Source organism: Saccopteryx bilineata, chromosome 3 (assembly GCF_036850765.1).
Source record: "Saccopteryx bilineata isolate mSacBil1 chromosome 3, mSacBil1_pri_phased_curated, whole genome shotgun sequence".
In the NCBI taxonomy this organism is placed as follows: Eukaryota; Metazoa; Chordata; class Mammalia; order Chiroptera; family Emballonuridae; genus Saccopteryx; species Saccopteryx bilineata.
The window spans coordinates 270,340,780-270,366,507 of record NC_089492.1 but is presented as its reverse complement, the minus strand read 5'-3'; the positions used below and the strand labels follow the sequence as shown (position 1 = coordinate 270,366,507).

At 56.0% G+C, this 25,728-nt stretch overlaps 1 protein-coding gene across 1 annotated transcript in view; it reads right to left on the bottom strand.

The window, feature by feature from the left end:
* The window catches only part of SDC3 (syndecan 3), a 40,841-nt gene extending 15,479 nt beyond the window's left edge, over window positions 1-25,362 (bottom strand). The window contains exons 1-2 of the mRNA XM_066266566.1: window positions 25,348-25,362; window positions 21,590-22,033 (exon numbers count right to left, since the gene is read on the bottom strand). Coding sequence (XP_066122663.1) covers window positions 21,590-22,033; window positions 25,348-25,362 — 459 coding nt within the window. The remainder of the gene's footprint in view (window positions 1-21,589; window positions 22,034-25,347) is intronic.
* Between the last annotated feature and the right edge of the window lie 366 nt (window positions 25,363-25,728).

The window sequence follows — 25,728 nt, the reverse complement described above, 5'->3', positions numbered from 1 at the left end:
TAAGGCTAAACCTTAAGGCCTGCATGATCACTGAGTTCAACTCTCTCTTCTTGCAGATGTGGAAACTGAGGCCCAGGGAGGGGAAAGAACTGCACTCTCCCGCCCCCTGATGAGTGGGGTCAGCAGTGGGGAATTACCACACCAAGTAGCACTGAGAGAGAGAAGTGATTTGTACAGACGCACACCAACTTAATGACCAGCTCCTAAAGGCAAAGTGGTCTGAGCAGAGCCCCCTGGGTCCCTGGAGACTTCGTCCCCACTGGTTCTGTCCCCAAAATGCCCCGAGTCCTGTGAGAACGCAGTGCCCCTCACGCTCACCGGCTCCAACCTGGAGACCCAGAGCGTGCCCGCAGGAATGTGGGCCGGGGCCAGGCTCTGGGCAGCAGGACAGCCAAGGGGGCTACACAATGGAGAGCCTGGACCCGGAAGGGGGAAGCCTCAGTCTCCAGCCCCTCCCCGTCCACAGCTGCCCTGGCTGGGAACCCAGGACCCTCCGTATTCACTTGCTGCTGGAGGGGGTGAGGGGCACGGAGTCTGCACCTGCTGGGGAAGTGGCCAGAGCCCAGTTCATGGAGAGCAGAGGGCTGGCCAGGGGCAGTGAGGAGGGCCAGAGGGCGCCCAGGTTGAACTTAACACACCACCCACCGAAGATCAACAAAGCCCAGACCCGCACGTGTGCTGACACACACTCCCTCCACTCTTATTCCGAACTCTCTCCCCCCTCCCCAGCTTCCACAGAGGAGCTCTGAGGACAGGACACCTCTCATCTCAGCAACGACTCTGCAAAGGACATCCTGGCAGAAGAACCCTCCCTACCCCACCCCTCAATTCCACCACCAGCTCCAGATTGCCCTCTCCACCACCTCCTCCACTACCAACCCCACCAGAGCACCCCTTCCCACAGGGCACCGCCCTCATCCATGCCCACTGGGGCCAGATGGGGGAGCAGACAACATCCCGGCTCGGGAGGCCACAGCCTCTGGAACCCAGACCAACACCCCCCTCCACCCTTCTCACTTCCGTTGTTGCCCCATTTGTAAAATGAAAAGTCGAGCCTGATGCTCTAAGGGTCTTTTTGATTCTGACACTCAGGGCATCTAAATATTCAGCCCTTGGGTCACAGAGACCCAGGGCCTTGTTATTTGTAAGGGAGAAAAAGTGGAAATAACCTACATTCCTAATAATAGGAACTATGTAGCCAAATAAGTTGGAGCACAACCCTAACCTGGAATACCATGCAGCTCTCAATAACTGGGTTGTCACAAATCCATACTATTAAATCAGGTATTTAAAAGACATATTTTTTAAAAATGTTAAAGGTATAAGTGCATAATAGAAGACTTTTATTTTTTACTTGTTTCCAAGGATAGTTGAGGACATGGGAAAATACACGTGCCAGCTGTCAGGCAGCAAACGGCAGGCTGTTCAGAAGGCCTGGCCAATGGTGCCGCCTCTTAACACCTGGGGGGCCTTGGGCAGGTACTTAACTCTCTCAGCCTTGGTGTTCCCGGTAAACAAAGATAATAAATAACACCCACCTCCTGGGGCTTACTGAAAAAGGTCCCACCTGCCCACACGTTAATGAGTTGCTTTGTAAATGTTAGCTATTGATACTATTATCACTGAGTTTTAAAAAGTAGGTTACAAAAAATATGTAACGAACTTGATCCTGCTTTAATGAACTCCCTACCAAAGTGAATTTCTAAGCACTGAATTCCATCTACTAGAGGCCCCCAGAGGCGCTGTCTGGGCCACGGGGCCACGGGCAGTTTTTCATTTCTTCCTCAGGACCTGTGCATTTTCCAAATGTTCCACAATAAGCTCACAGTCCTTTTATTATTAGGAACAGCACGTTTTTTTCTGAGCGCCCATCTCTGCCATCCTCGGTCGGTGACACTCCTGGTCCCCTTCGTTCTGCAGAGTCCCCACTGGGCCTGTTCCTGAGGAAACTCAGGAGCAAACAGAGGAAGAGGCAGAAAGGAAACGACACCCAACCTCTGAGGGAGCTGGCAGGGCCTGGGGCAGACGGGCTGGCAGGGCAGGGCCTCGCTGCCCTCCTCCCCAGGCATCGACACGGGGCCAGCCACCTCGGCCCATGGTACTCAGACACCTCACCAGCCTGCTGACTTCTCCCCTCAGCCCTATTCCTGGCCTTGCCATCCTGCCAGTCCCAGTGACGGTGCTGGCTGGCCACCTTAGAGCCACTCACACTGTCACCTACGCTTAGCCAGGGGGACAACCGTGCAACCCTGGGAAAAGCAGCCCCTCCTCAGCCCACGGCCGGGACCCCTCCCCCTGATCGCTCCATCAGTTCCCAGCCACCTGCTCTCTAACGTCACCCTCTCAGCCACCCTGACTCACACTGTTCATTTACTCCTGTCCCCAAGCGCGTGCCTGAGAGCAGGACCACCCACTGCGGTCCTACCCAGACTCAGCAGCCTCCTCCCCCGCTGCCCACCCCCTCTGCTCCTCTCACACTGAGCAGTCTGTGGTTCTGGGAATGCAGGCGCTGCCAGGCTCTCCATGTGCTGTTCCTGCTTCCAGGACGCCCTTCCCCATCTCTGCCTGGCTAGCACCTACTCGCCTGGTGAGTCGGTACAGGCTCTGTTTATTAAGCACCGGCTCTGCGTCCGGCACTATTCTAGGCACTCCGGGTCCCCTAATCAGCAAAGGAGGTATGTGCTCAGTCAGCCCAAGGAGCGCCTCCTCTGAGAGGCCTCCACACGCCCACCGCCTGCCTGGTCTGAATTAGGAGTCCCTTCTGGGGACTCTACCTCCACTGTGTTGTCATTTCCTGGGGGAAGTGGGGCCACCAACCATGCTCCCATCAGTCAGATGGGCCCCTTCTACCAAGTCTCACTGAACCTACTCCAGCAGCCTGAGATGCAAATACTACTGTCCCATCTACAGATGAGGATACCATGAAGCCACCAGTGGGGGCACAGCAGGATTTGAACCCTGCTGCATGCAGGCTCCCGGGTTGTGACACAACACCCATCTCATGGGGCTCTTTTCCAAAGGAGGTCTGGGCTGCTCCGTCCCTTACCCTGAACAACAGGTACAGCCAGCACAAGGGAGCACTCACTATGTGCTAGGCTCTTCATAGGCACATTGCCCCATTTCTCTTCAAACACCTTACCCATGAGGGGTTGTTATACCCATTTCTTAGATGGGCAAACCAAAGTTCAGAGAGGTAAAGCAACTGACCCAAAATTACACAGCAATGGGGCCAAATTTGAGCCCAGGGTTAGCTGAACCCTAAGGATCATGCTCTTTGTGTTGTAGTGCACACCTAGTCTCAGCCCTCCGCAGAAAGCTCCTCAAGGTGAGGCTAGCATCAGAGCCCGCAGAACCCCCCACCAGAGCCCTGCGCAGAAACAGACGGATGGGCAGACTGACTAAATGTCTGGGAATGAGCAGAAGAGAAGGATAACTCCTGCCCCCACAACAGGTGGTCTGGCAGCCCACCCACCACCCCATGACCCGGACTGAGCCTCCAGGCTCTGCAATCATCCCGTCAACAAACAGGCAAGGTCCTGCCCATTCCTGGGGCCCATAAACCTCCAAAGAACAACCCAGTGTGGGGCTAGGTATTCCAGTCCTCACTTCCAGAGATCCTGGTCAAGTCCCTTCATCTCGCTGGGCCTCAGTTTGCTCTCCTATGAAATGGGGATAATGATTCCCAGCACATGGAGACATCAGCTGTGATGTGCCCAGCAGTTACTGCGGTCAGTAGGTGCCAGGACGTGACACAGTGGCCCTACTCCAAACTCACCTTCCTGCCTAACCACCAAATCCACCCAAATTACCCCCCATATACCCTGTTACTCACTGTCAACCCAGGGTTGTCTCCTAGCTCACCACTGCCTGAAATTAGCTTGTTTATTTACTTGCCTAATGTCTGTCTCCCCCTCCAACAGCTCCTTGGGTAGTGACTGGGTCTACTGGGACCACTCCTGTGTCCCAAGGGTTCAGGATATTCGTGGGACACAGCCCCACAAATCAGTATTTGTTCGATATATACTATGAGTAGGATCACCCCCGATAGAACCACATCACCCACGTCTGCCCCTAGTCTGTGTGATTCTGGGCAGGGCCCTGTCCTCTGGCCTCAGGCTCTGCATGAATAAAACCAGGGGGTTGGACAAAGGTTCTCTCTGCTCCCTCCAAAATCCAACCAGGAGGACTCCAACTGAGCTGGGAGGAGGGAAGAAAAATTGAGACTGATCCCAACATATTTTTTTATAAAACAACTATGCAAATTATATGCAAAACATGCAGTTTAGCAGGCTCCCAGTAGAGCCTACAAATCTGGCCACTTTACAACTAGGCCTGGGCTGGGAGAAAAGTAGTATTCACTGAGCACCTACTAAGTGCCAGGCCCCTTGCTGAGGGAGCCAGGTGAAATGGGCCTCCTGACTCCCTAGAGAGGCCAGGCAGCATGCTGGAGGTCACAGAGAGCCTAGCTGGAGAGTCAGGATGGAGGTGATGTGGGCAAGGCAGGCAGATGTGGGGCCTGGTGGTAGAGAAGGGGCCGAGGGAAGACAGAAGCCCCAGTGCCATGTGTCTGGTTCCTATGCCCACAGGACCTCAGGGAAGACCAGCTCAAAGGGCAGAAGGATCCCAGGGGCCACCTGAAGCTGGGTGAGGGGGCTCCAGGGACCTTGCTAACCCTGGGGTTTCACTAGGCTGATCTCCAGCCCTCCTCCAGGAGCTGAACAGCTCCTGCTGGAATCAGCCCATGACAGGCCCAGTCCTTCCAGCTGTGCAGGGACGCACAACAGCTCCGATATCCTCTCCACAGCCTCCCCAGGCACAGGCCAGCATCACCCTGAGGTCACACAATATGCACACACTCTCCTGCAGCATCCCCACCTGTGTGTGTGTGTCCAGCCCAGCCTCTTCAGCTGTGGGGCCTTGGTTTCCTTCACCTTCTTGGTTGCTGGGTTATTTATAACAGAAGGTGGAGATGTGACTCCCCACCACCTACACGGAGCCATCCACTGGCTTCCGAGCTGCTCCGCTTCAAAGGATGGAACAAGCTAGATTCAGACCGTGAGAGCCATGGGCCTCCAGGGCCGCCACCACCACCATCGCCCAGATGGGAAACTGAAGCACAGAGCAAGAAATCATACAAAAAAAAACTGAGGAAGGGACTGGCAGAGCCCCCAGAAACCTTCCTGAGGCCACCCTTGCCTCCAGGGCCACCTCCAGCCCAAGATGACACTCTCTGAGATGCAGATGGGGGGTCAGGAAAGGAAGGGGACAGAAGGATGCCTAAACTCTCAGCATCACTCCTGGGAGACAGGCAAAGCCTTGTCAAATATAGATGTCCTATAAATACCTCCTGAGGGATGAATGGATGCAAGAATGAGTGTAATCAGAAAGTCAGAGAATAACAACTGCTGGTGAGGCTGCAGAGAAATCAGAACCCTCATGCACCACCGGCGGGGATGGAAAAGGTGCCGCCGCTTTGGAAAACAGTCTGGCAGTTCCTCAAAAGCTCGAACACGCAGTCACCACATGACTCAGCAATTCCACTCCGAGGGTGTCTATCCAAGAGGACTGAAAACATATGTCCACACATTTTTAGAAACAGCAGTATTATTCATGACAGCCAAAAAGTGAAAACCACCCACATGTTCATCAACTGATGGGTAAATAAAAGGTGGTATGTCCATACAATGGAATATTACTCAACAAAAGAGGAATGAAGTACTGATACATGCCGCCACGTGGATGAACCTGGAACACATACGCTAAGCGAAAGAAGCCAGGCACGAAGGACCACATGTTATATGATTCCATTAATATAAAACGTCCAAGATCGGCAAGTCCATAGACACAAAGTGAATCAGTGATTGCCTAGGGCTGGGGGGTTAGGGACAAGTAGAGAGAGACTGCTAATAGATATAGGGTTTTTTAGGAAGGTGATAAGAATGCATAAAATTGGTGATGTTTGCACAATTCCGTAAATACATTAAAAAACCATTTAACTATCTGCTTTTAGATGGGTGAATTGTATGGTATGTAAGATAAATCTCAACAAAGCTTTTGTTTAGGAAAAAAAGGAATGAATGTGAGATTGAGGTTCAGAGAGGGTGAGAAACTTGCCCAGGGTCACACAGTAGAACCTGGACTCAAATACCCAGCTGGGAAAGGAGGTGAAAGCTATCCCTGATCACCTCCTCTTCCATAGGAGTCTCCCCTAACCACACCCCAGGCGAACCTCCCCAGCCCCCCACCTCCAAAGGGCAAACATTGACTCTGTAGACCACAAGTGGGAGCGGCCCAACCCAGCAACCGCCTCCTCCGTGTTTGTCAAAGGCCACTTTGTCAGGTGGGACCACTGGAAGAGGGCAGGCTTGGCCCAGAATGACCCAAGAGAAGGGAGGCCATTCTAAACTCAGGCTGGCTGCCACCTCCATTCCTACACCCAGTGTCCCCAGCTCCAGCTCTCAGTGGTCCTGAAATGCCCCCACCCAGGCCCTCTGTCCCTGCCAGAGATGGGGCAGGATAGTGGTTGCAGGGCCCAGCAGTAAAGCATATCTGAATTTGAAGACAAATCTGTCCCCCCTGCCCACTGTGGCATCTGGGACATCCACGAGGACAGACACGTCCCTGGGGCCCACCCCTCGTCCCTTGTGCTGCTGCCACTTGGCTCCTGGGCACCAGCCTCCACCCAGCCCAGCTGGCAGCCTCAGAGCCCCGAGCCAGTTTCCGCTCTCTAGTTCTCTGCTCAGAGGCCCGTCTGTCCTGTGGGCTGGTCCAGGCCTCTGTCTGGCAGGTGCTCAGTACCCCAGAAACCCCAACTAGGCTGAACTCAGGTATGAAGCCTGTACCCTGTAGCCCCCTGCCTCCAGTCCACTACCTCAGCGACCTTCCCCGTCCCCGACTCAGCACTAAAAGGGAAAGAGGTGATCTCACAGAGTCTTACAGAGCAGACTTCAGGGCAGGAGCCACAAAGGATCCTGAGGAGGACTCCACAAGGACCCTCCAGCCCCTCAGTCCCAGCTGTGCGGTGGCGAGAAACAGAAAAACTCAGAGCCCCATATCCTCCCCCCTGACATCACCTCCCAGCCTCCTGCGGATCCAGCCAGCTCATCCTCAGCCCACCGCTTTTAAGCAGAGGCCTCCCCACTGAGCGCACAGAGAGGCCTCCAAACATCCAAAAGGGATCTAGGGAGCCTACGTGTCCTGGCCCCCATGTGCCCTGCAACCAGGGATGAGGCATGCCCTCTTCTCACATGTCACTTAAACATGGCTTTCCTGACCAAACCCTCCTTCAGGTCTCAGCCTGCAAGCAGGGTCAGAGGGAGGCTGCAGCCCTGAGCTCCTACCATCAAAGCCCCAGTCAACAGCTTGACCCCTCCTTGCAGGGAGCTCCAGCCTCAGGCCAGAGCAGAGCCCCAGGGAGGTCTGGATAAATGAGCCCCAAATGGAAGTGGAGCAAGCAGTGCTTGTGCGGGAAGAACCTGGATGGGAAAAGCAGGGCTCAATGCTAGACATCAGCAAGGGGCTGTGACAATCCCCAGCTCCCAGGACAAGGACAGGGGTGGTGATAATCACCTTTGTGGACAAGGCCTCTTGTCACCCCTTTCCCCATTATGATCAATACTGGTCACCAGCTCTGGGCACTGCAACATGCTGGACCCTGGGCCAAGTAAGCCCTGACCCTTGCAGTGACCCTGCAGTAAAACAGTTACCATCATGGCCCTGGCCGGTTGGCTCAGTGGTAGAGCGTCGGCCCGGCGTGCAGAAGTCCTAGGTTCAATTCCCGGCCAGGGCACACAGGAGAGGCACCCATTTGCTTCTCCACCCCTCCCCCTCTCCTTCCTCTCTGTCTTTCTCTTCCCCTCCCGCAGCGAGGCTCCATTGGAGCAAAGATGGCCCGGGCGCTGGGGATGGCTCTGTGGCCTCTGCCTCAGGCGCTAGAATGGCTCTGGACGCAACAGAGTGACGCCCTAGATGGGCAGAGCATCGCCCCCTGGTGGGCATGCCGGGTGGATCCCAGTCGGGTGCATGCGGGAGTCTGTCTGACCGCCTCCCCGTTTCCAGCTTCGGAAAAATGGGAAAAAAACAACAACAAAAAACAGTTACCATCCAGCTTCACAGAGGGGACACGTGCAGTGAGGAGCCCACGGCCACCCGGCTGACAAGCAGAGGTCGCAGCCAGCGCTCAAGTGGCGCAGAGGCCCACCCCACCCTCTTTCCACCACTTCTTACAGCCGCTCCTTACAGACACGCCTATAGTCCCTGTGCATTTCCAAATGTCCAGGTGGTGAGGCCTTCAACACACGGCTCAGGCCTCACTTTTTCCTGGAAGCTTCTCCATCCCAACCTTGCCCCAGGACCACAGCCCTCCCCGCTCAAGGCCCCCAATTCAGCATCTCCTTGGTTGGGCCTCACCCTCCCTCTTGGTCCACAAATGCTCTGGCCAGCAGCAGGGTGCCCAGAGATGGGAGTCCCCGGATGCTTCGTGCTGAAGGTTCTGACTCAGGGTCTGCCCTGGGCAGACGGTGAAATGAAGGGACTGCCTCCCCTGGCCTCTCTGACCCTGGCTGTCACCGTCCTCAGGGACACACAACCATACTGCCCTTCTCTTCCCCAGTGTGTCTCACCCAGGGTTTGGTAAGTTACATATAACTGAATCTCTGAAGGAACCCCAGTTTTGAAATTTGCAGTGTGCCTGGAGGTCAGGCAGAAGACAAAGCTCTGAGGGCCTCTGCACCCCCCGCCCCCACCTTAATCACTGCTAAGGAGGCAGATGACCAGCTGCCCCTCTGCCCTGGGCTCCCTAGATTCTAGGATTAAGAGCTGGGATTAAGGACGGACACATTCTGGGTAGCTTAGAGCCCCAGCAATGTGCGAGTGTGCGGTGGGTGTATACGGGCAGGCACGCAGGTGCACACGTGCAAGCACATCCAGGGGTTTCTGGGCATGCGAGCAGGTACATCTCTGTGTGTGTACACCTGCGGGTTGTCAGGTGAGCTTAAATGTCTGTGTGGGTCTAGGTATGTTCAGGTGAGAATAAGGGCTCTCTCTCTCTGTGACAGGTATGTGTGCGCCGGGGGAGTGTGTGTTTCCCTGTCTCGGTCTGCCCAAGCGGGCTCTGCTATGTATGCAGGCCTGTGTCTCCACATGTGTGCACAGGACAAGGCTGTGTGCTCAGGTCTGCGTGCTCCTTGTACACAAATGGGTCCGCAGGTGCGCTCATTTCTATATCTGCCTCAGGGGAGAGCGTCTGCCAACTTCCTCCACTATTCTCCTATCAGCTGCTAATACCCCCACCTGTGGGGGGCAAGCCACCTACAGCTGAAAAAGGGGAGAGTCAGCAATTTTGGGGACTCCTGAATCCCCCCAGCCCGGCCTCACTCCTGAGCCACTAAAACGGCTGAAGACAAAGAGAAGGCCACAGGTCCTTCCCCACACAGACACCCAGGGCCCGGTGCTTCAGCACAGACACGGCAGCAGCACGCATAAACCCAGCCCCTCACCCAAACCTAGACAGAAGCGTGGCCTTAAAGGGCTCCACACAGAAAACAGATCACCCTGGACTCGACCACAATCTCACAGACCATGCCCCAAACAGAGCTGGAACCCCTTCATCTGCAGCTGAGATTGTCCCCAAAAGCCTCCCCGCCTCACTACCTCACGTGGGAACAGGAGTCAGCCAAGCCACAGCTCAGCTCCCAGAGGCCCCCTGGGGGCCACAGCCCTGGGGGAGCTGTTCTGCCTCTCACCATGGGGGTGGGTGGGTGGGACCCTGAACAGCCAAGCACCCTCCGAGGGCTCCGTGTCCTCATGAAAACAGTAAGGTGAGGGGCTGACTTCCTGTGGCTTGGTGCCCTCGGAAGTACACTTCTGGAGGGGGGGATGGAGGGAATGAGGGGTTCTGGGCCCAGGAGGGCAAGGAATAAAGAAGAGACTCTCCAGCCCTGACCCTAACCACCCCTCAGCCCTCTAGGCCCCTGTCCCCCAGGACTCCTCAGGGCCCAGCCCCACTGAGTGACAGGCAGGGAGACGAGAGGTTCCCACCAGCCAGAGAGCATGTGAGGCAGAGGCCTCTGGGGACCAAAAAGAGAAGGGGGGAAGAAGGGGATGTGGGGGAGGGAGAGCCGGAAGCAGACAGAGGAGGAGGAGGTGGCAGGGGGGTTGTGGTGGGGAGGGAGATGGACTGCAGAGGGGAAGATCACTTGTAACCAAGCCTGAGTCTCTGAACCTCACAGTATGACCACCTTCAGCCTGACCTGTGGTGGCACAGTGGGTAAAGCGTCGACCTGGAATGCTGAGGTTGCCGGTTCAAAACCCTGGGCCTGCCTGGTCAAGGCACATATGGGAGTTGATGACCACCTTCCAGAAAGGTGGAGTCCAAAAGGGCCCAGTACAGCCTCGGCTAAAGGAGGCGGGAAGGCTGCGCCCCTCGAGCCCACTGCTCCCTGCTGCCAGCTTCCGCTCTCCTTCCTCTTCCTCAAGGTTGGGGGTCACAGGAGCAGGGGATGCGGGGGGGGGGGAGGACAAGGTGTGAGACGGGAGAACTAGAAGTCAAAAAGATTGAAAATGTGTGCAAGCATGCAAAAAAGGATACAATGTAGCAATGTCAGAATGTGTGAGGGCTGAACTGGGAAATGATGTAACTGGGGGAGTAGCTGCTGCAACAGTGTATCCAAGTGAGGGCTCCAAGGAGATAAGGATGTAACCCTGTGGGGAACCAGCCACTGTGGAGCAACTTAACGGAGTTCAGGCTTAGCACAGAATCCTGAGGTGCAGGGAAAAGGCCCTGCCTTGGAGGCCGGAGGGAAGGGGCTGAAGAAGGGCTCACTGTGCATGAGCAGAGGTCCGGAAAGGATCCTTGGAGGAGGATCTTTTCAAAACTCAGCCTGTGCTGAGTTTTGGAGGCTAAGGAGGAGTCCACAGGAGAAGGAAACAATCCAAGGGAGAGAAAGCAGCACGTGGTTAGACATGAAGGCAACAGAGACAGTGCACTGGGTGCCCAGGACATACCCAGGGGTCTCAGGTGGAAGCAGTGAGGGTTGGTCAGGGCAAAGGGATGTGGCTGGAGAACTACACTGAGTGAACTGATGGGAATCGATTTAGCACAGCATCATCTTGCAGCTGGCCCTCCAGTCTGGGCAGGACAGAGACCAGTAAAGAGAGGCAGTATGGCTCGAGAGACGGGGCCCTACCCAGGAGCCAGGAGACAAAGTTCTTAGTCCCAGATTAGCCACCAACTTGCTCTGTTACTTTTGCCATTGTACCTCTCTGAGCCTCAATTTCCCCATATATAAAATAAGAAGTCTGAACTACCAGATCTCAGAAGATTCCCCCCTATGACTAGAGATCACTCTTTTGGCCACAGTTTCCCCTCCAGGACGATGAACAAATTGTACAAGAGAGTTTCCAAGGGCCCTTCCAACTGAAAATGTCTTCAGTTCTCTGATCTTTCCCCAGCCTGGACTGTCCTCAGCCCATGGCCCAACCCACACAGAAAACATGCGACAGAGAATAGACCCAGGTGGAAGCCAAAAGCTCCCCAGGTTTGGGTCAGGGCCTCCCCACAGCAGCCACACGGGTTCAACAACACCTGATTGGCCTTAAATTCAACCTCTCAGGACAACACACTTTATAGTTTGCAACACATGAGGTAGCAGGGAGTAGTGCCTGTGTACCACATTGGACTCTAAGGCAAACTACTTGGGTTCAACTCCTAGTGAGTGTGCCACTTATTAGCTCTGTGACCTTGGACGAGTTAATTAACCTCTCAGTGCTTCAATGTCCTTTTTGTAAAATCAAGATAATAATGGTGCCTCCTCCTAAGGTTGTTGTAAGGATTGAGTCTTTCTATAAAAGACATTTGGCAGAGTACCTTGCATGTGGCAGGCACTCAACAGGCATAATTCAATTTTTTTTTTTCTATTTTTCTGAAGTTGGAAACGGGGAGGCAGTCAGACAGACTCCTGCATGCGCCCGACCGGGATCCACCTGGCACGCCCACCAGGGGGTGATGCTCTGCCCATCTGGGGCGTTGCTCTGTTGCAACCAGAGCCATTCTAGCACCTGAGGCAGAGGCCATAGAGCCATCCTCATTGCCCGGGCCAACTTTGCTCCAATGGAGCCTTGGCTGCAGGAGGGGAAGAGAGAGACAGAGAGGAAGGGGAGGGGGAGGGGTGGAGAAGCAGATGGGCACTTCTCCTGTGTGCCCTGACCGGGAATCGAACCCGGGACTCCTGCACGCCAGGTCGATGCTCTACCACTGAGCCAACCGGCCAGGGCCGGCATAATTCAATATTAATATTATTGTATCCATGCTCCTGTTGGCATCCCATGCCAGCCCCTCTTGGCAGCGGGACTGCCCCCATTTTACAGACCAGCATCTTCCACCTGGAGGAAGGAACCCAAAGCCTTAGTTTTGACTCAAAGCTCATCTTGTGAGCCACTGGGGTCTTTCAGGCCAAGGCCCGGTGGGGTTCAACCATTCAGCCCCAGAACACCCCACGACAGTGACAGGTGCCCAGTGAATGTCTTTTAAATGCAAGAAACAACACACTCTCATTCGAAACAGTGGCCCACTACAGCAATGGTTCCTTCACCCCAAGGGGAGCTGTGTTCTCACCTCTACCTATGGCCCCCCCTTCCCCTTGGGAATTGTTACTTTTAATCATACTCTAGTTCCCTAGTATACCATGACCTTCCCCATCTCTGAGCCTTTGTCTACCCTGGCCCCTCTGCCTATCAATGTGCTGTCATTCTTTAAGGCCTGGTCCAAAGGATGCCTCCTCCATGAAGTACTCCCTGATTTTCAGGAGCCAAAACCAAACTCCCATTCCTTTGACTCATGTCCTCAGTCACTCTCATGTGTTGGCTCCCTCACCTAATTGGGAGCTTCCTAAGGTTGGGGTACCAGGTTAAACCCCCTCAGGGTTCTTAGTGCTCAGCACACGCCAGACAGAGAAGGAGAATCAGCAAACAGAGGCTGAAGTGATTGGCAGATCAGCATTGGAGTAGGGACAAGGACTAGGTACTGGATCCCCTCCCCAGGGCTCCTCCTCTGGCCAGGAAACCAGACTCACAGCCCAGCCCCCAGTCGACCTGAATTTCACTGCTCATGTCCCAGAGGCTGGGAAGGAGGTGGTGCCCGGCATGACAGGCAAGGACAGGGGCACCCCCTCCCTGGCCCAAGAGGAACACAGACAGGCCATATGAAGGAAACAGGCCTCCCGTCCTCGCCCCATGCCCGACAAGCCTGTTCTCCCTTCCCAGCTGGGCTACCTCGGGTCAGGCCCTGCCCTCTCTGGCCCCAGGTCTTTCTGATAGTTCCTCAAACGCGAAGACTGGAAGGCGCCACTTTACAGAGGCAGAGCAGAGGCTCCGAGGGGAAATGCTGTCCACAGCCGCTGGACAAGCCAGGAGCAGACTCACCTCTGAGACACAAAATCCTCGGGAAAGTGTAACAATGAAAATAAGTAAAATAAAAGTAACATCCAGCAGCAGCTTCCTTTTAACCAGCCGCCAACTAGTGATCTGCCTGCACCTCCCCCCACACCACCCCTCACCGCAGCCCGGCGAGCGGGCCAGTACTGACCCACCGGACGGAGGAGGAGACTAAGGCTGCCTAAAAGAGTCGCTTGCCCAAGTTAACCCTGCTGGTTGGCAGAGCTGGGATTTGAACCTGTCTCAAGTGGGAGAAAGGGCTTCCCCTCCTTGCTGCTCTTCAGTGCCTCCCCCTGAAACCTCACACAGGCACAACACAACCTCCAAAACAAACACACGCAATAACCTGTACACCCAAAGCCCCCAGCACAGGGCTCTGCATACAGCAGGTGCCCAATAAGTGTCTGCAGAGTAGACAAATTAGTTCATCAAGAGACAGGCTCCCGTGCATGTGCATACAGCTATGTGACCCCTTGGGTGCCCGGTACCCCCGGGGGCTCCCAATGCCCCCAAACAACATGGCATGTAGGGCGGCACAGACCACAGCTGCTTGCTAACTGCCTCACCTTGGGCATGCTGCTTAACCTCTCGGGCCTCTGGGACCCCATCTGTAAAACAGAGTGACGATATCTACCTAACCTCCTAGGGCCTAAGTGTTGGCTGTTATCATCAGCATCGCCATCACCCCAAGACAGAGCATCTTAAGGGTAGAAACCAGGTCAAATTCAGCTGCAGAAATTCCCACCCCACCCTCAACAGCAGCCTGGCCCTGAGGAGGTGGCAGTAGATACAGTGGGTGAGTGAAGGGTAGAGACAGTCACAGGTACCCACAACCCAAGCCGTAGGCCCTGGACAAGGTGGCAGTTTATGGGTTCTGCCGGACACCCCAAGAAGCAAGGCTATCTTTCCCCTGTTCCCAGGATCACAGCCACTCAGCCCCCCAGGAGCCTCACCTGCTCAGTCCCCTTGTCACCCCCCCCCCAAGCTCAGTGCAAGGAGAGGGACTGGCCTAATGAGCCACCCTGGTGCCCACAGTCAAATTGGCAATCAGTTTGCTGCAATTAGATTTCCCAGATCCTGCTGGTGATTGATTCTAAATTACCCTTATTAAAGTCTAGGCTGGTGAGCAGGGCTGGGAAGCAGAGAGAGATGGGCGGGGGCCTGGCTGGCAGTGCAGGGGGTACAAAGAGCCCTGGGCTGAGGCTGACCCCAGGTAAAGCAAGCCCATGGCCCAGCCCAGAAGCAGGATGAAGGCCCTAATCAGCATTGTCACCCTTGCCCCGCCCCCATCTCAGAAAACTCTGGCCCTGAAAGGGGGGGGGGGAGTGATGACAAAGTCAGCAATGGGGAAAACAGCCCAGGATAGGTGCAAGGGCAACTGAACACCCGTTCCCCCTGCACCTGGCCACGTGAGCTCTGGCAGGTGGCATTAACATCTCCAAGCCTTTTTCTAAGTGAGGAGAATGCCACCAGCCTCCAAGTGGTCAGAAGCTCAATGCCTAAGGCTGGAGAACCAGGTCCAATTCTTGGGCAAGAGCGAGGCCATCTCCGGGCTCCAGCATTCCCCTCTGTGAGCCGGCAGGCTATGGGGCTGACCATCTCCCACCATCGAGCTCCTATGTGAACAACAGTCACCAAGCTCCTACACAGAACAGCAGTCACCTGCTCAGAGCCAGAGCAGGTGTGGTGAACGGAACACAGCCGAGGTGCAGCAGCTGGTAGGAAAATGGAAAGAACCTGGCATCACCATGTCCCGGGCTGATGCTGCAAACAGCAAGGCCTCTCTGGGGTTCCAGGACTAGAAGAACCCAAAGAGTCGTTGAGGCCAATCCTCTGACTCCAGCCTGGACTGCGGGCTGCCAGCAGCTCCGGAGAACCAACTTCCCTGTGAACTGTGCCCTACGAGACCCTGTCCGTTGCTCCCTCTAACCCAGCCCAAACCCTGCCCGCTCCAGCGGGAAGTCTTGGCCCAGTTCTCCCTCTGAGGGTGGCCCCCACCTGCAGGCTTCTGCTTTGGGTCATCGTGATCATTCAAACTTGCCTCCCACACTCTCCAAGGGAAAAATCTTGTCCCCCACCCCGAAAAGCAATTCCCAGTGTAAAACCAGGGGAGGGACAGGAACACAACAAAACTCTTAGCTCATTTTAAAGAAGAGGAGACTGGGGCTGTGAGAGGCTGAGTGAACTCGCCAAGATCACACAGCAAGAAACTGGCAGAACCAGGATTTCAACCCTGGTTCACTTGGCTCTAGAGTCCCTGCTTCTTCTACTACCTCAAGCTTCACCCTCAGGTTTGGAGAACCCAAAACAGACAGCAGCAAGGCCTGGGTGGGGACCAAGAGGCAGGAGGAAGGCAGACCTCAGCCAGCTGGGCATGGATGTTACAGAACCCTCTCCTCCGGGTATAAAAGGCCAGCTGTGCCCTCCACCCTCAGCAGCCAGGTAGGGAAGGGACCAGAGCATTTGTCCGGGGCTGTCCCAACCCCCATCACCAGCTGGGCCCTCAGCCATTGCTGCTCAGACTCCCCCTGTAATCACAGCTTCCTGTTTGTCGCTGAGAATAGGCCTGGTCAGTGGGGGAGGGGAGCGGCAGCCCCTCTGGCCAGGCCTCCTGGAATCTTGGGAGGCTGGGAGCCAAGGCAAGTGGGGGGGGGGGGGTGTCGGTAAACAAATATTTACAGGGCACTGGCCTGATGTTCCCAGGATGTGGTGGACCATTAGAGGGGACAGCAAGCCAAGCCAGGTGGTCAAGGACCAGCCCAGACCCTGCTCTCGACTGGGGTGGCAGTTGTGGTGGGTGGGAGCGAGGGGCTGGGCCTTGGGACAGTTTCTGGCTCTGGCTCCCCTGCTCCTCCAAGACACAAAATCACAGGGCTCCAAGCAGCTGGGCTAGAGCCCAGAGCCACAGCGCCTCTGTCCCACCCAGATGCGGTGGCCGAGTCTGGGCACTCAGACAGCAGGCTCGCCCCATGTGGCCACCTGGCACCTCCCACCCCACTTGTACACATCGTGGGTCCAGCAGGAATCTGCCAGCCTCACTCTGCCCCCCTCCCCAACCACCTCCACAGGAGAGCACAAAGCCCCGGTCTGGGCTCCAGAGCTCACAGTCCTGGCTTCCTTCTTTCCTTCCTTCACTCACTCGCTCACTCACTCATGCATTCATTCATTCATTCATTCAAACCCTTCAGTTCTGGCCCAGACACAAAGTTGGCCTTGGGAACTCAGCAAAGACCAGTCAGCCATAGAAGCTTCCCCAGGGAGCTCATGGTCTAGCAAGAAAGCATTCCGACACTTCTCCCGACTACTGTGTGACTTCCACTGTCACTCCTCCTCTCTGAGCCTCAGCCACTCAGGCCAGAGAGACCTTAGGTGCAGTGGGACCAGAGTGCAAGGATGGGCCAGCAGGGGTGCAACTCTGAGCTCCACACAACACCTGTCCAAGGGCCAGAGGGGCGAGAAGGCAGCCTGGCTACCACCTATGCAGAGAGGGAGCCCAGTGCTGGTGGCACCCAGGGCATGTCCAGGGAGAATGGTGTATACTTAGACCGCTCTCATCCTGAGGTTATAAACATTTCCCTCCCCTGTGCCATGATCGCATGGCCCAGACATGAGCAAACTGCCCCCCACGTTTTGTTGACAGCCCTGCACGATTTACGAAGTGTCCATCCCCCAGTGATGCTCACAAGAGCCCATCTAACAGATGACAGGGCCCTGTGAGGTGGTGGAGGAGCAGGGGCTCCAAGGGCAAGCCCCTTCCCCCACCTGGCATCACCCACATCCAAGGCTAAGGTGAGAATTACATGACAAAAGATATAGGACAACCCTGGTCCAGAGCCTGGCAAACAGCAGGCACCTAGAAAGCATGGTCATAATTGGGGTGGGGGGTGGAAAGGCCCCGGGAGGTAAAATAAGTTGCTGAGGTCACACAGCAAGAGTGGATGAAGTCAAGACTACGGCCCGGTTCTGTCAGCCCGCCAGGCCCCAGCTCAGTCCAGCTCAGCACTTTCTGGCTATGTGACCTTGAGGAAGTCATTTAACCTCTCTGTACCTCAGTTTCTTCCTCTGTAAAATGGGGGCTCTAATCGCTCCTGCCTCCAAAGCCTATTATGAGGATTAAGTAAGTGCTGGTTCTATTACTGAGCCCTCAGAGGTATGGAGGCCACGTCCCAAATCAAGCCGTCACCCATCAGGCTGGGCAGATGGAGACCACCACCTCCCATCCCCTGCTGCCTCAGTGGGCCCTGGCCTTCCGGAAGCCTATTGTAGGCCCTTCTAAAACGACCCATCCCTCTCCCCAAGGCCAGCAGCTTGGGGGGAAGGTCCCAGCTCCGATGGAGGGAGGCCCATACAGGACCTGGCTTCTGGAGGAAGCTCTGTGTTGCCATCTTCCTGCCTTCAGGACGTCCCTCTCACCCACCCCACTGCTGTTCTAGCATTTTCCAGAGCCCAGCCCAGAGCTGCTCTGCCCCAGGGCCACCCAGGGACCCCCAAGGACCCCATGCTCCAATCCATGAGGTGGAAGGAGCCATTTGTTTCCAAAAGTCCAAACTCCTTTTCTCCGGCACAGCTGACCCCACACCAAACCCTGACAACGAGGGGACAAGAAACACACTAGACTCGCAGCTGCAGGAGAGAGCCAGAGGCTCCAGGGTCCAGTCCCAGCGATACCACGATGCTGTCATAGCCCCAATACAATCCTAGTGGTCAAGTATTTGTTCCCAGGTGACAGATAAGAAAGCCAAGGGGTCAGGGCAAGCTACAGCTTGCTCAGTGTCACTTGGTGACAACTTTCCTGGCTTAGCTCCAGACACCCGCCTTGAGTCTCCAGGCTCCTCCTGGGAAGGCCCATCTCCTGAGGGCTCACGACACAGCAGGCCGGCGAGCGCAGCCTGCTCAAGGAGCTCATTTCTCATCACAACATCTCTGCGAGACTGGCCCTGTTACTGTCCCCATTTTACAGGTGAGGAAATTGAAACAAATCCCTTACCCAAAATCACACAGCAGGTGTCTGTCCCCAAAGCCCCTGCCACCTTGAGGGCTAACAGGCAGCAGGCCCCTGTGGTATCCCTGTGTCAGGCCCTGGCCTGGACGGCCTAGAGGTCCCCAACTTTTAATTTTTACAGTGAGAACAATCTGGCCCCGGGCAACCCAACATTCAGAGTCAACTGGAGTAGCTGGAGGGGAGGGGAGGGGAGGGGAGTCGGGAGCTCCTGGATGATTGAAACGGGGAGGGCAGGGAAGCAGCAGCCGCACCAGGCCTGGGGGTGGAGCCTCACAAGAATCCCCATGGTCCCTCCCCCTTGCACGCCCTACCACATAATGGAACCTTGGAAGAGAACAAGAAATCAACATTTGTTGAGTGCCTACTATGCACCAGGCATTGTGCTAAGAGCTTTACATATTAACCCCTTTTATTCTCGTAGTCTCCCAATTTTACAGAAGTGAAAACAAGACACAGAGAAGGTAAGTAACTTTCACAAGGTCACACAGGCACAAAGTAGTGAACTCCCATCACTGGGAGTATTCAAACAAGACTAAGGGGCACCGACCATCCTTTCCAGCCCTGAGCTTCTAAAAGAACACGTTTCAAAGTTCAAATTTCCAGGATTCCCCCTACTCTAAGCCTTTCTGAGTGGTGACTTAGTGGTGACAACAGCTGAGGTGGCCCTGAAGGTCGATGTCCCTCAAGTCAGTCACCTGGTCTCTCAGAAGAGAAGATGCACCGAAGCAGGTCCAGGAGACACACACACACCCCAACTCACAGTATAAATGAGATGTGCTATCCCCACTGAGGTCACTCAGAAAGCTACACACACACCCACCACCACCACCACCACCACCACCACCACCACACTCCCTTTCAAGTTGGTGGGCAGACCTAGGGGCCCATCTAGCCCCTCCCATGCCCTGAGCCAGCCACTCCCCATCCAAGTGTTATCCTCAGAGGACCCCACACGGAGGCCACTCTGGTCCAACTCAGTCCCTCCTCCTGCAGGCTTCGTCCTTTCCCCCTTTTCCTCTGGTGTGGCACTCCTGGCACTGGGCACCACCTATTAACTCTTTGCCTTCGAGGCCAGATGAGGCGATGCCCCTCCTCCACTACCTGACCCCAGGGAAGGTGGAAGGCCTGGAGAGAGACTCGACCCAACATCTGGAGCTGTATCCCTCCTCTCCTTCAAATCAAGCTCAGCCATACCAGCCTCCAGGCCCAGAGCCCCAGGGTTCTGCTCTACCTGCACGGGGTCTGAATCATACCTCACCTCGCCCGCAGATCCAGGGCACCCTGCCTCACTGAGGCCACCTGTGCACGGGGCCTGTCACCTGGTATGCTCTCAAGTCAATTCCTTCCACCACCTCCTGGGGAATGAATTATTAGCCTTGGTTTATGAATAAGGAACAGCTGCTCAGTGAGGGATTTGACTCGCCCAAGGTCACACAGCTTGAGATTCCTGCTGGATCTCCAAGTTGAAAACATTTTGTCCTGAGCTTTCCATTCATCTATGCACCAAGCATATCCTGAGCTGCTTCTGAGAATGAGCACACATATCCTCTCATTTAACCTGTGAGGAGGGTGTTATTAGCCCCACTTCACAGAGGGTAAACAGAGGCTCTGACAGGGGACATGATTTGTCAAAGGTCATACCACAAGCCAGTGGCAGGAGCGGGATTTGAACCCAAGGCCATGTTGTTTCCAAGACTGATTTCAAAGACGGTCTTCCAGAAGTGTAGCTTAGAAAGCGACCCAGCTGCTAGAAGGGGCTGGGTCTCTGTCCCTCCCAGGGACCTCTTCCGTTCACCCCATCTGGGGCAGAACTGGGGCTGAAGCATCCAGCCACCATGCAGATACTTTGCCTGGCATTCCACACTCCCCTACCCCTGACTCACAGCCCCTAAATGGGGACGACTGGTAAGGACCCATTTGTCCAAGAAGCAACCTCTGAGCCCTGCCTGTCCTCCCATCTTCCAGGCCGGCCGATTGAGCCTCCCGTACCCACGGGCAGCTGCCTGAGAGGCCTGGGAACATTTCAGCAGAGGTCCTGGAAGGAACCAAGGAGGTTGAGCCTAGACGCCCTCAGCTCAGTCCCAGTCTAGGCTTCAGACAGGTACCCACGGGGGGACTTTCTTGGCACCTGAGTCCCTCAAAGTGGGGAGGTGGCCCTTCCTTCACCCTCCTTCTCCTGCTTCCCCTGTTGGAGCCGGGACAGAGCTCAAACCCACAACTGCTGCTGCTACAGTCACTCAAAGGGACACTCAGGAGTCATCTCACACATAAGCCCTTACTTTTACCCACACACACTCGGCCCCTCAGGGGTACATGCCCCATGCACAGTCACCCATGCACCTGCATGCACATGCACATATGCACACACTCCCATAGGTCCAAACACATGCCCACCACAGTCTCCCACACACACACACTCAGCCCTGCAGGCACACACAGCCATGGCCAACAGTCACCCAGCCCAGTCACTGTACACACCATGCACAATGGGTCACCCTCACACGACCGAACACACAGGTAGGAGGATATGGTGGCACTCACCCGTCCCCTTCACCCATACACACACCTCCAGTCCCAGCACCCTTCACTGAAGTGGACGTGGACACACACACACACACACACACACAGTCACCCTCACTCACCCCCTCAGGTCACCTTCACACAAGTCACCCTCCATGCCTCCCCTTCTCTGGGCCCCCACCGCCCTCATTTAACCGACCCTGGAATTAAATGCACACCTTCCCACAGAAGGGACAGATTCGGTGCCCTAAAAGTGGCCGCGGTCTGGGCACACCCACGAGCAAAATCCACGTTTACTCCATACCCAAGACACACCCAGCCCTGGCCCCGCGCCCGGCGACCCCCAGCCCACCTGAGGCCCTCTCCGCTCCCCTCACCCAGGGCAGGGGACTCCTCTCCGCCCGCGGGGAGGCAGATTCCCGGAGCCACCGGGAAGGGGGGAGCAGTGCTGGCTCCCGCCGGACCTCCCTCTGGGGAGGGGTCGCGAAAGGAAAGGGAATGAGCCCCCAGAAGGCAACCGGTGGCGGGGATGGCCTTCCCGCATCGATGCCACCCCGGGGGTGTCCACGGGGATGGTCCAGGGACGCAGTGGGGGAGGGGACGGGACGGCGAGGGGGTCCGGCGCGCGTCACTCACCCCCGCGGCGCGCCCGGCCAGCAGCAGCAGCAGCAGTGGCGGCAGCAGCAGCCCGCGGGCCCCGGGCCCGGCCACAACCCCGCTCCCAGCGCCTGCCCCGTGGGCGGCCCCGGCGCGGTGCGGTGGCCCCGGCTTCATGGCGGCGGCGGCGGGCGCCTTTGTTCCCGAGGCGCGGCGCGCGGAGCGGCTGCTCGGCGGCGGCACGGCCCGGCAGCTGGACCGACGCGCGGCTGGCTCGGGGCTCCCGGCTCGGCGGCCCGGCTCCGCCTCGCGGCTCCGCGCCCACAGCCGCCGCGCCCGCAGGAAGCGTGCGCCGCCACCGCCGCCGCCGCCGGGCCGCCCCCAGCGCGGGCGGGGCGGGAGGAGGGGCGGGGCGGGGTCGAGCGCGCCCCCCGCCCAGTGATCCCCGCCCCCTGCGCCCCCTGCCCGGTCTGCACCCCTGGCCTACCGCCGCGTGGGTCCCAGCTCCTCGCCTAGAGCCCGCGCGCCCTTACACCGGCCGTCCCCGCCGCAGTAAGGTCAGCGGGACAGCGCGCTCAGCCGGCTGCTGTGCGACCTGGGACGAGGTCCCTGTCTCGCTGAGCCTTGATCTGGAGAATGAGGATCTCTCAAAACGCGCCTTCTCGGGCTCTCCTTAGGGAAGGAAAGGATCCCGTGTGGGAATGCGGGGGAGGGGGAACGGGCCTGGCTCCTTTGAGGGTCTGAGTAGATAGGTCGCATTTGTGTGATCATTAATAACCTCTCCCTAAGAGCACCGTACACATGGCTCTTCCAGGACCTAACTCACCCCAAAGCCAGGTCATCCAAGCCCACTGGGCATTGATGTCTCCAGGACAGATATGGGCTGAGTGACCTCAGATTAGGTGCTGCCCTTTCTAAACTTCAGTCTCCCTTCTGCACCTGCGGGCTGTTGACTTCTGGGCCCTGTCACTTGATCTGCAGAAGAAAAGCTGAACAGACCTAGAGTGGTGCTGCTTCCCCACCAGCTGTGTGACACTGGGCAAGCAGCCCCACCTCTCTGAGACTCAGATTCCTCAGGTAGACTGGAGACCACCCCACCCCCACCCCCGTGCAGATGGTGTAAGAAGCATGTCCCAGAGTGGCCGTCTTTTTACCCTGCATGGTCATCAGGCATATGTCTCCATGCCCATCTGTTGTATGATGCACTTTACTTATTCATTCGAGTTGCCCGCTACTGTGTCCCCAATTCTAGCACAGAGACTGGCACATAGTGGACGCTCAACACAAATGTGTTGACTCAACGAGTGTGTTTCCCATTCCCCTGAGCTCACCCCACCCAGGTGTTTTGGGAGAAGAATGAGTGAATATTTATTGAACCCTAGGCATGTGCCAGGTGTAGCACCAAGTCCTTTGTGTGGGTTTTCTGGTTTCATTCTCTCAGCAACTCCATGAAGTAGGTGAGGTCAGTATCTCCACTTCCTTCATGAGAAACTGAGGCCCTGAGGGGGAGGTTATTTGCTAAAGACAGCAGGCTGGAAGTCTCTGCTCTCAGCCTCCCCTCTCCCCACGCCCCTGCACCCAGTACAGGCCCTGCCAGCAGGAAATAGGAACTAAATTGAGCTGAATCTGGAACAATTCCTTGAGGAATAGGGAACTGAAACCAGGACAAATGGAGCCGAGAGGGGAGTATGCCAGGGTGGGCCTGGAGGGACAGACTCTGGGGCACCAGCTGTGGTTTGGGGTGTCAGGGGACCCGGACTTGTTCTAAGGGGCCCTCGGAAGGAGGTCCAGAGGACAAACAGCTCAGCATAAGGTGGAGCTGAATTAGCAGATGTTCCTTGGAAGGAAGTGTCCCTAAAGGCTATGTAAGGTCAGGCCAACCACCCTTTGGCAGAGATCCTGGAGAGGAAGGGAGGAAAACTTTCCAACTCTGATATTTAAAATTCTCGAGGAATTCTGAGGTTCCAGCCTTTGGAAATTTGATTCTGAATTTTTTTTTTAGGAATTCTGACCCACAGGCACCTCGGGAAAATGGATGGAAAGGGGCTGACAGGGCCCAGTATGTGGGGAGCTGATTCTAGTTGAAGCAGCACAGTTTGGAACTGAAAAGCTCTGTTTTAGGGTTGGGCAAATACTTGGGTTCAAACCCCAGTTCTGCCAGTTATGAGCTGTGTGACAGTGGATGAATAACTTTACCTCTCTGAGCCTGTTTCCAACTGTAATATGGGAATAATGACCACATGGGGTTCATTCATTCATTCTCTAATTATCAACTGAGTGCCTATGTGTGCCAGGCCCAAAGCAAGATGCCAACTTTTGAAGATTAAATGGGCTCTTCCCTGCCATTGTCCTGGGGGTTCAGTAAAGGTGGCTGGGATGATGCTTATAAATGAAGGAACCTGGATGTAAGAATAATCACCTCCCAGAGGGGCTGCCACAGACTTAGGGAATAGACTGGCTCTGAGGAGCTCCCAAAAGGCAGAGTTAGGGCCAAATGTCAACTCAGTGTAAGGAAAAACTGGAATAGTTGGAGCTGGTCAGAGATGGCAGTGGCTACAGTAGAAGGTAGTGAGCACTGTCTTGGCAGGTATGCAAGGCTCAGAAAATTAGCTATCAAGAAGGCCATTAGGACAGTCTCCCTGCACAAGGTGGGCAGTGAGCACTGCCCATTTTTAGGGGTCCCTGCCTGTCCTGAGACTTCTGGGAGCAGTAGCCACTCTTCCCTGACAGAGGAGAGATGGTGTAGAGAGAATCTTCGGGCTGGGCAGGCTAGGAGCGCCACCTGCTGTTCCTCAAAGATACTGCTCACAGCCAGAACCAACTCAGATCTGAGCCCCTGAGAGTCTCATTCTGCCCCTCACCCCTCTACGCCAGCTCTCCTTGGGTTTCACAGATGCACACATTCACCAGCACTCCAGAATTCATACAGTCACCCTCCCCCATGGCTACTTGGGCATCCCAACCACGTGCTGGCATCTCAGGACCTCCGTTCACCTGTAGTCATCGCCCATACAGGCATGCCCTTCTCCTAGCACAACTCCCCTGCCTACTTGGTGCCTCAGGGGAACCTTCCTGACCCCCTTGAGCTGGGCTGGTCCCACCCCTGCCCAGAACCTTAGACAAGCCCCATCCATGCACTCCCCACCCTGCTGATTTTCGTATCTTCTGTCTGTCTCCCCAGAAGTGTGAGCACAGCATCCCCAAAGGGCAATAATCGCAGGACTCAAGCAGAGCTGACGGTATGACAGACCAGGTCACCAGACGTTAGGAGACGTGCCCAAGGTCACACAGCTGGTGAGCTGAGATCCTGACCCAGACTCTTCACTCTTACACTAATGCCAGGTCTAGAGGTGTGTCAGGAAGCATTTGATGAATGAGTTTGAGTCAGTGATGGGGTTCACACTGTCATGGGGACACAGCGAACCCACAGACATATTCAGATGAACCTGGAACCCAGAGAACAGGCAACAGGCACCCCTAGCCACCATGCCTCACCTCCCACCCCACACCGTCAGACCTTTCTCTGCCCTGGTGGGCCTCCTGGCTCTAACTGGCGGGGAAAGGGGCCAGGGAAGCCTCAGCCAGCATCTCTGAGCTCCATGCCTGAGACCCTTATGTAGAGTTACATCTGCAGGCTTGGCACACAGTAGGCACTCAGGAATTGTTACCTGACTCCACCTGCCCCCAGAGGTTTGGCTCAGCAGACTGGCTCTTTGGAACTCAACACTGCCATTCAATGGTGGGAACCAGGGCCTGCTGAGGGCTCCCTCTGCGCCAGGCGCTGTTGTGGCACTCACCAGAAACACTCTCATTCGTCCCTGCCACAGTCCTGCGAGTTGGAAACAACAAACACACTTGCCTCCCAGGGCTGTTGCGTTGAGCACCAGATGAGCTAAGGCTCAGGCACCCTTTGAGCAGAGCCTGCCTGGCACACGGTAAGCGCAACACAGGGGTTCGCTCTTATTCATCCTAGTTTATAGTTGGGGAAACTGGGGCTCTGAAAAGCAGGGTGACTTGCCACAGGTTACATAGCTCACTGGGACCATCCATCCCTTCTGGGCACAGAGGGACATTGTGATCCTAACCGGCCCTCAGCTCAAGGTAATTACAAGCCTTGGAGATGAGTCCCTGTCTCGCCAGGGTCCCCCACCTCCACCCCGCTCCCTCCCAGCTGCCGT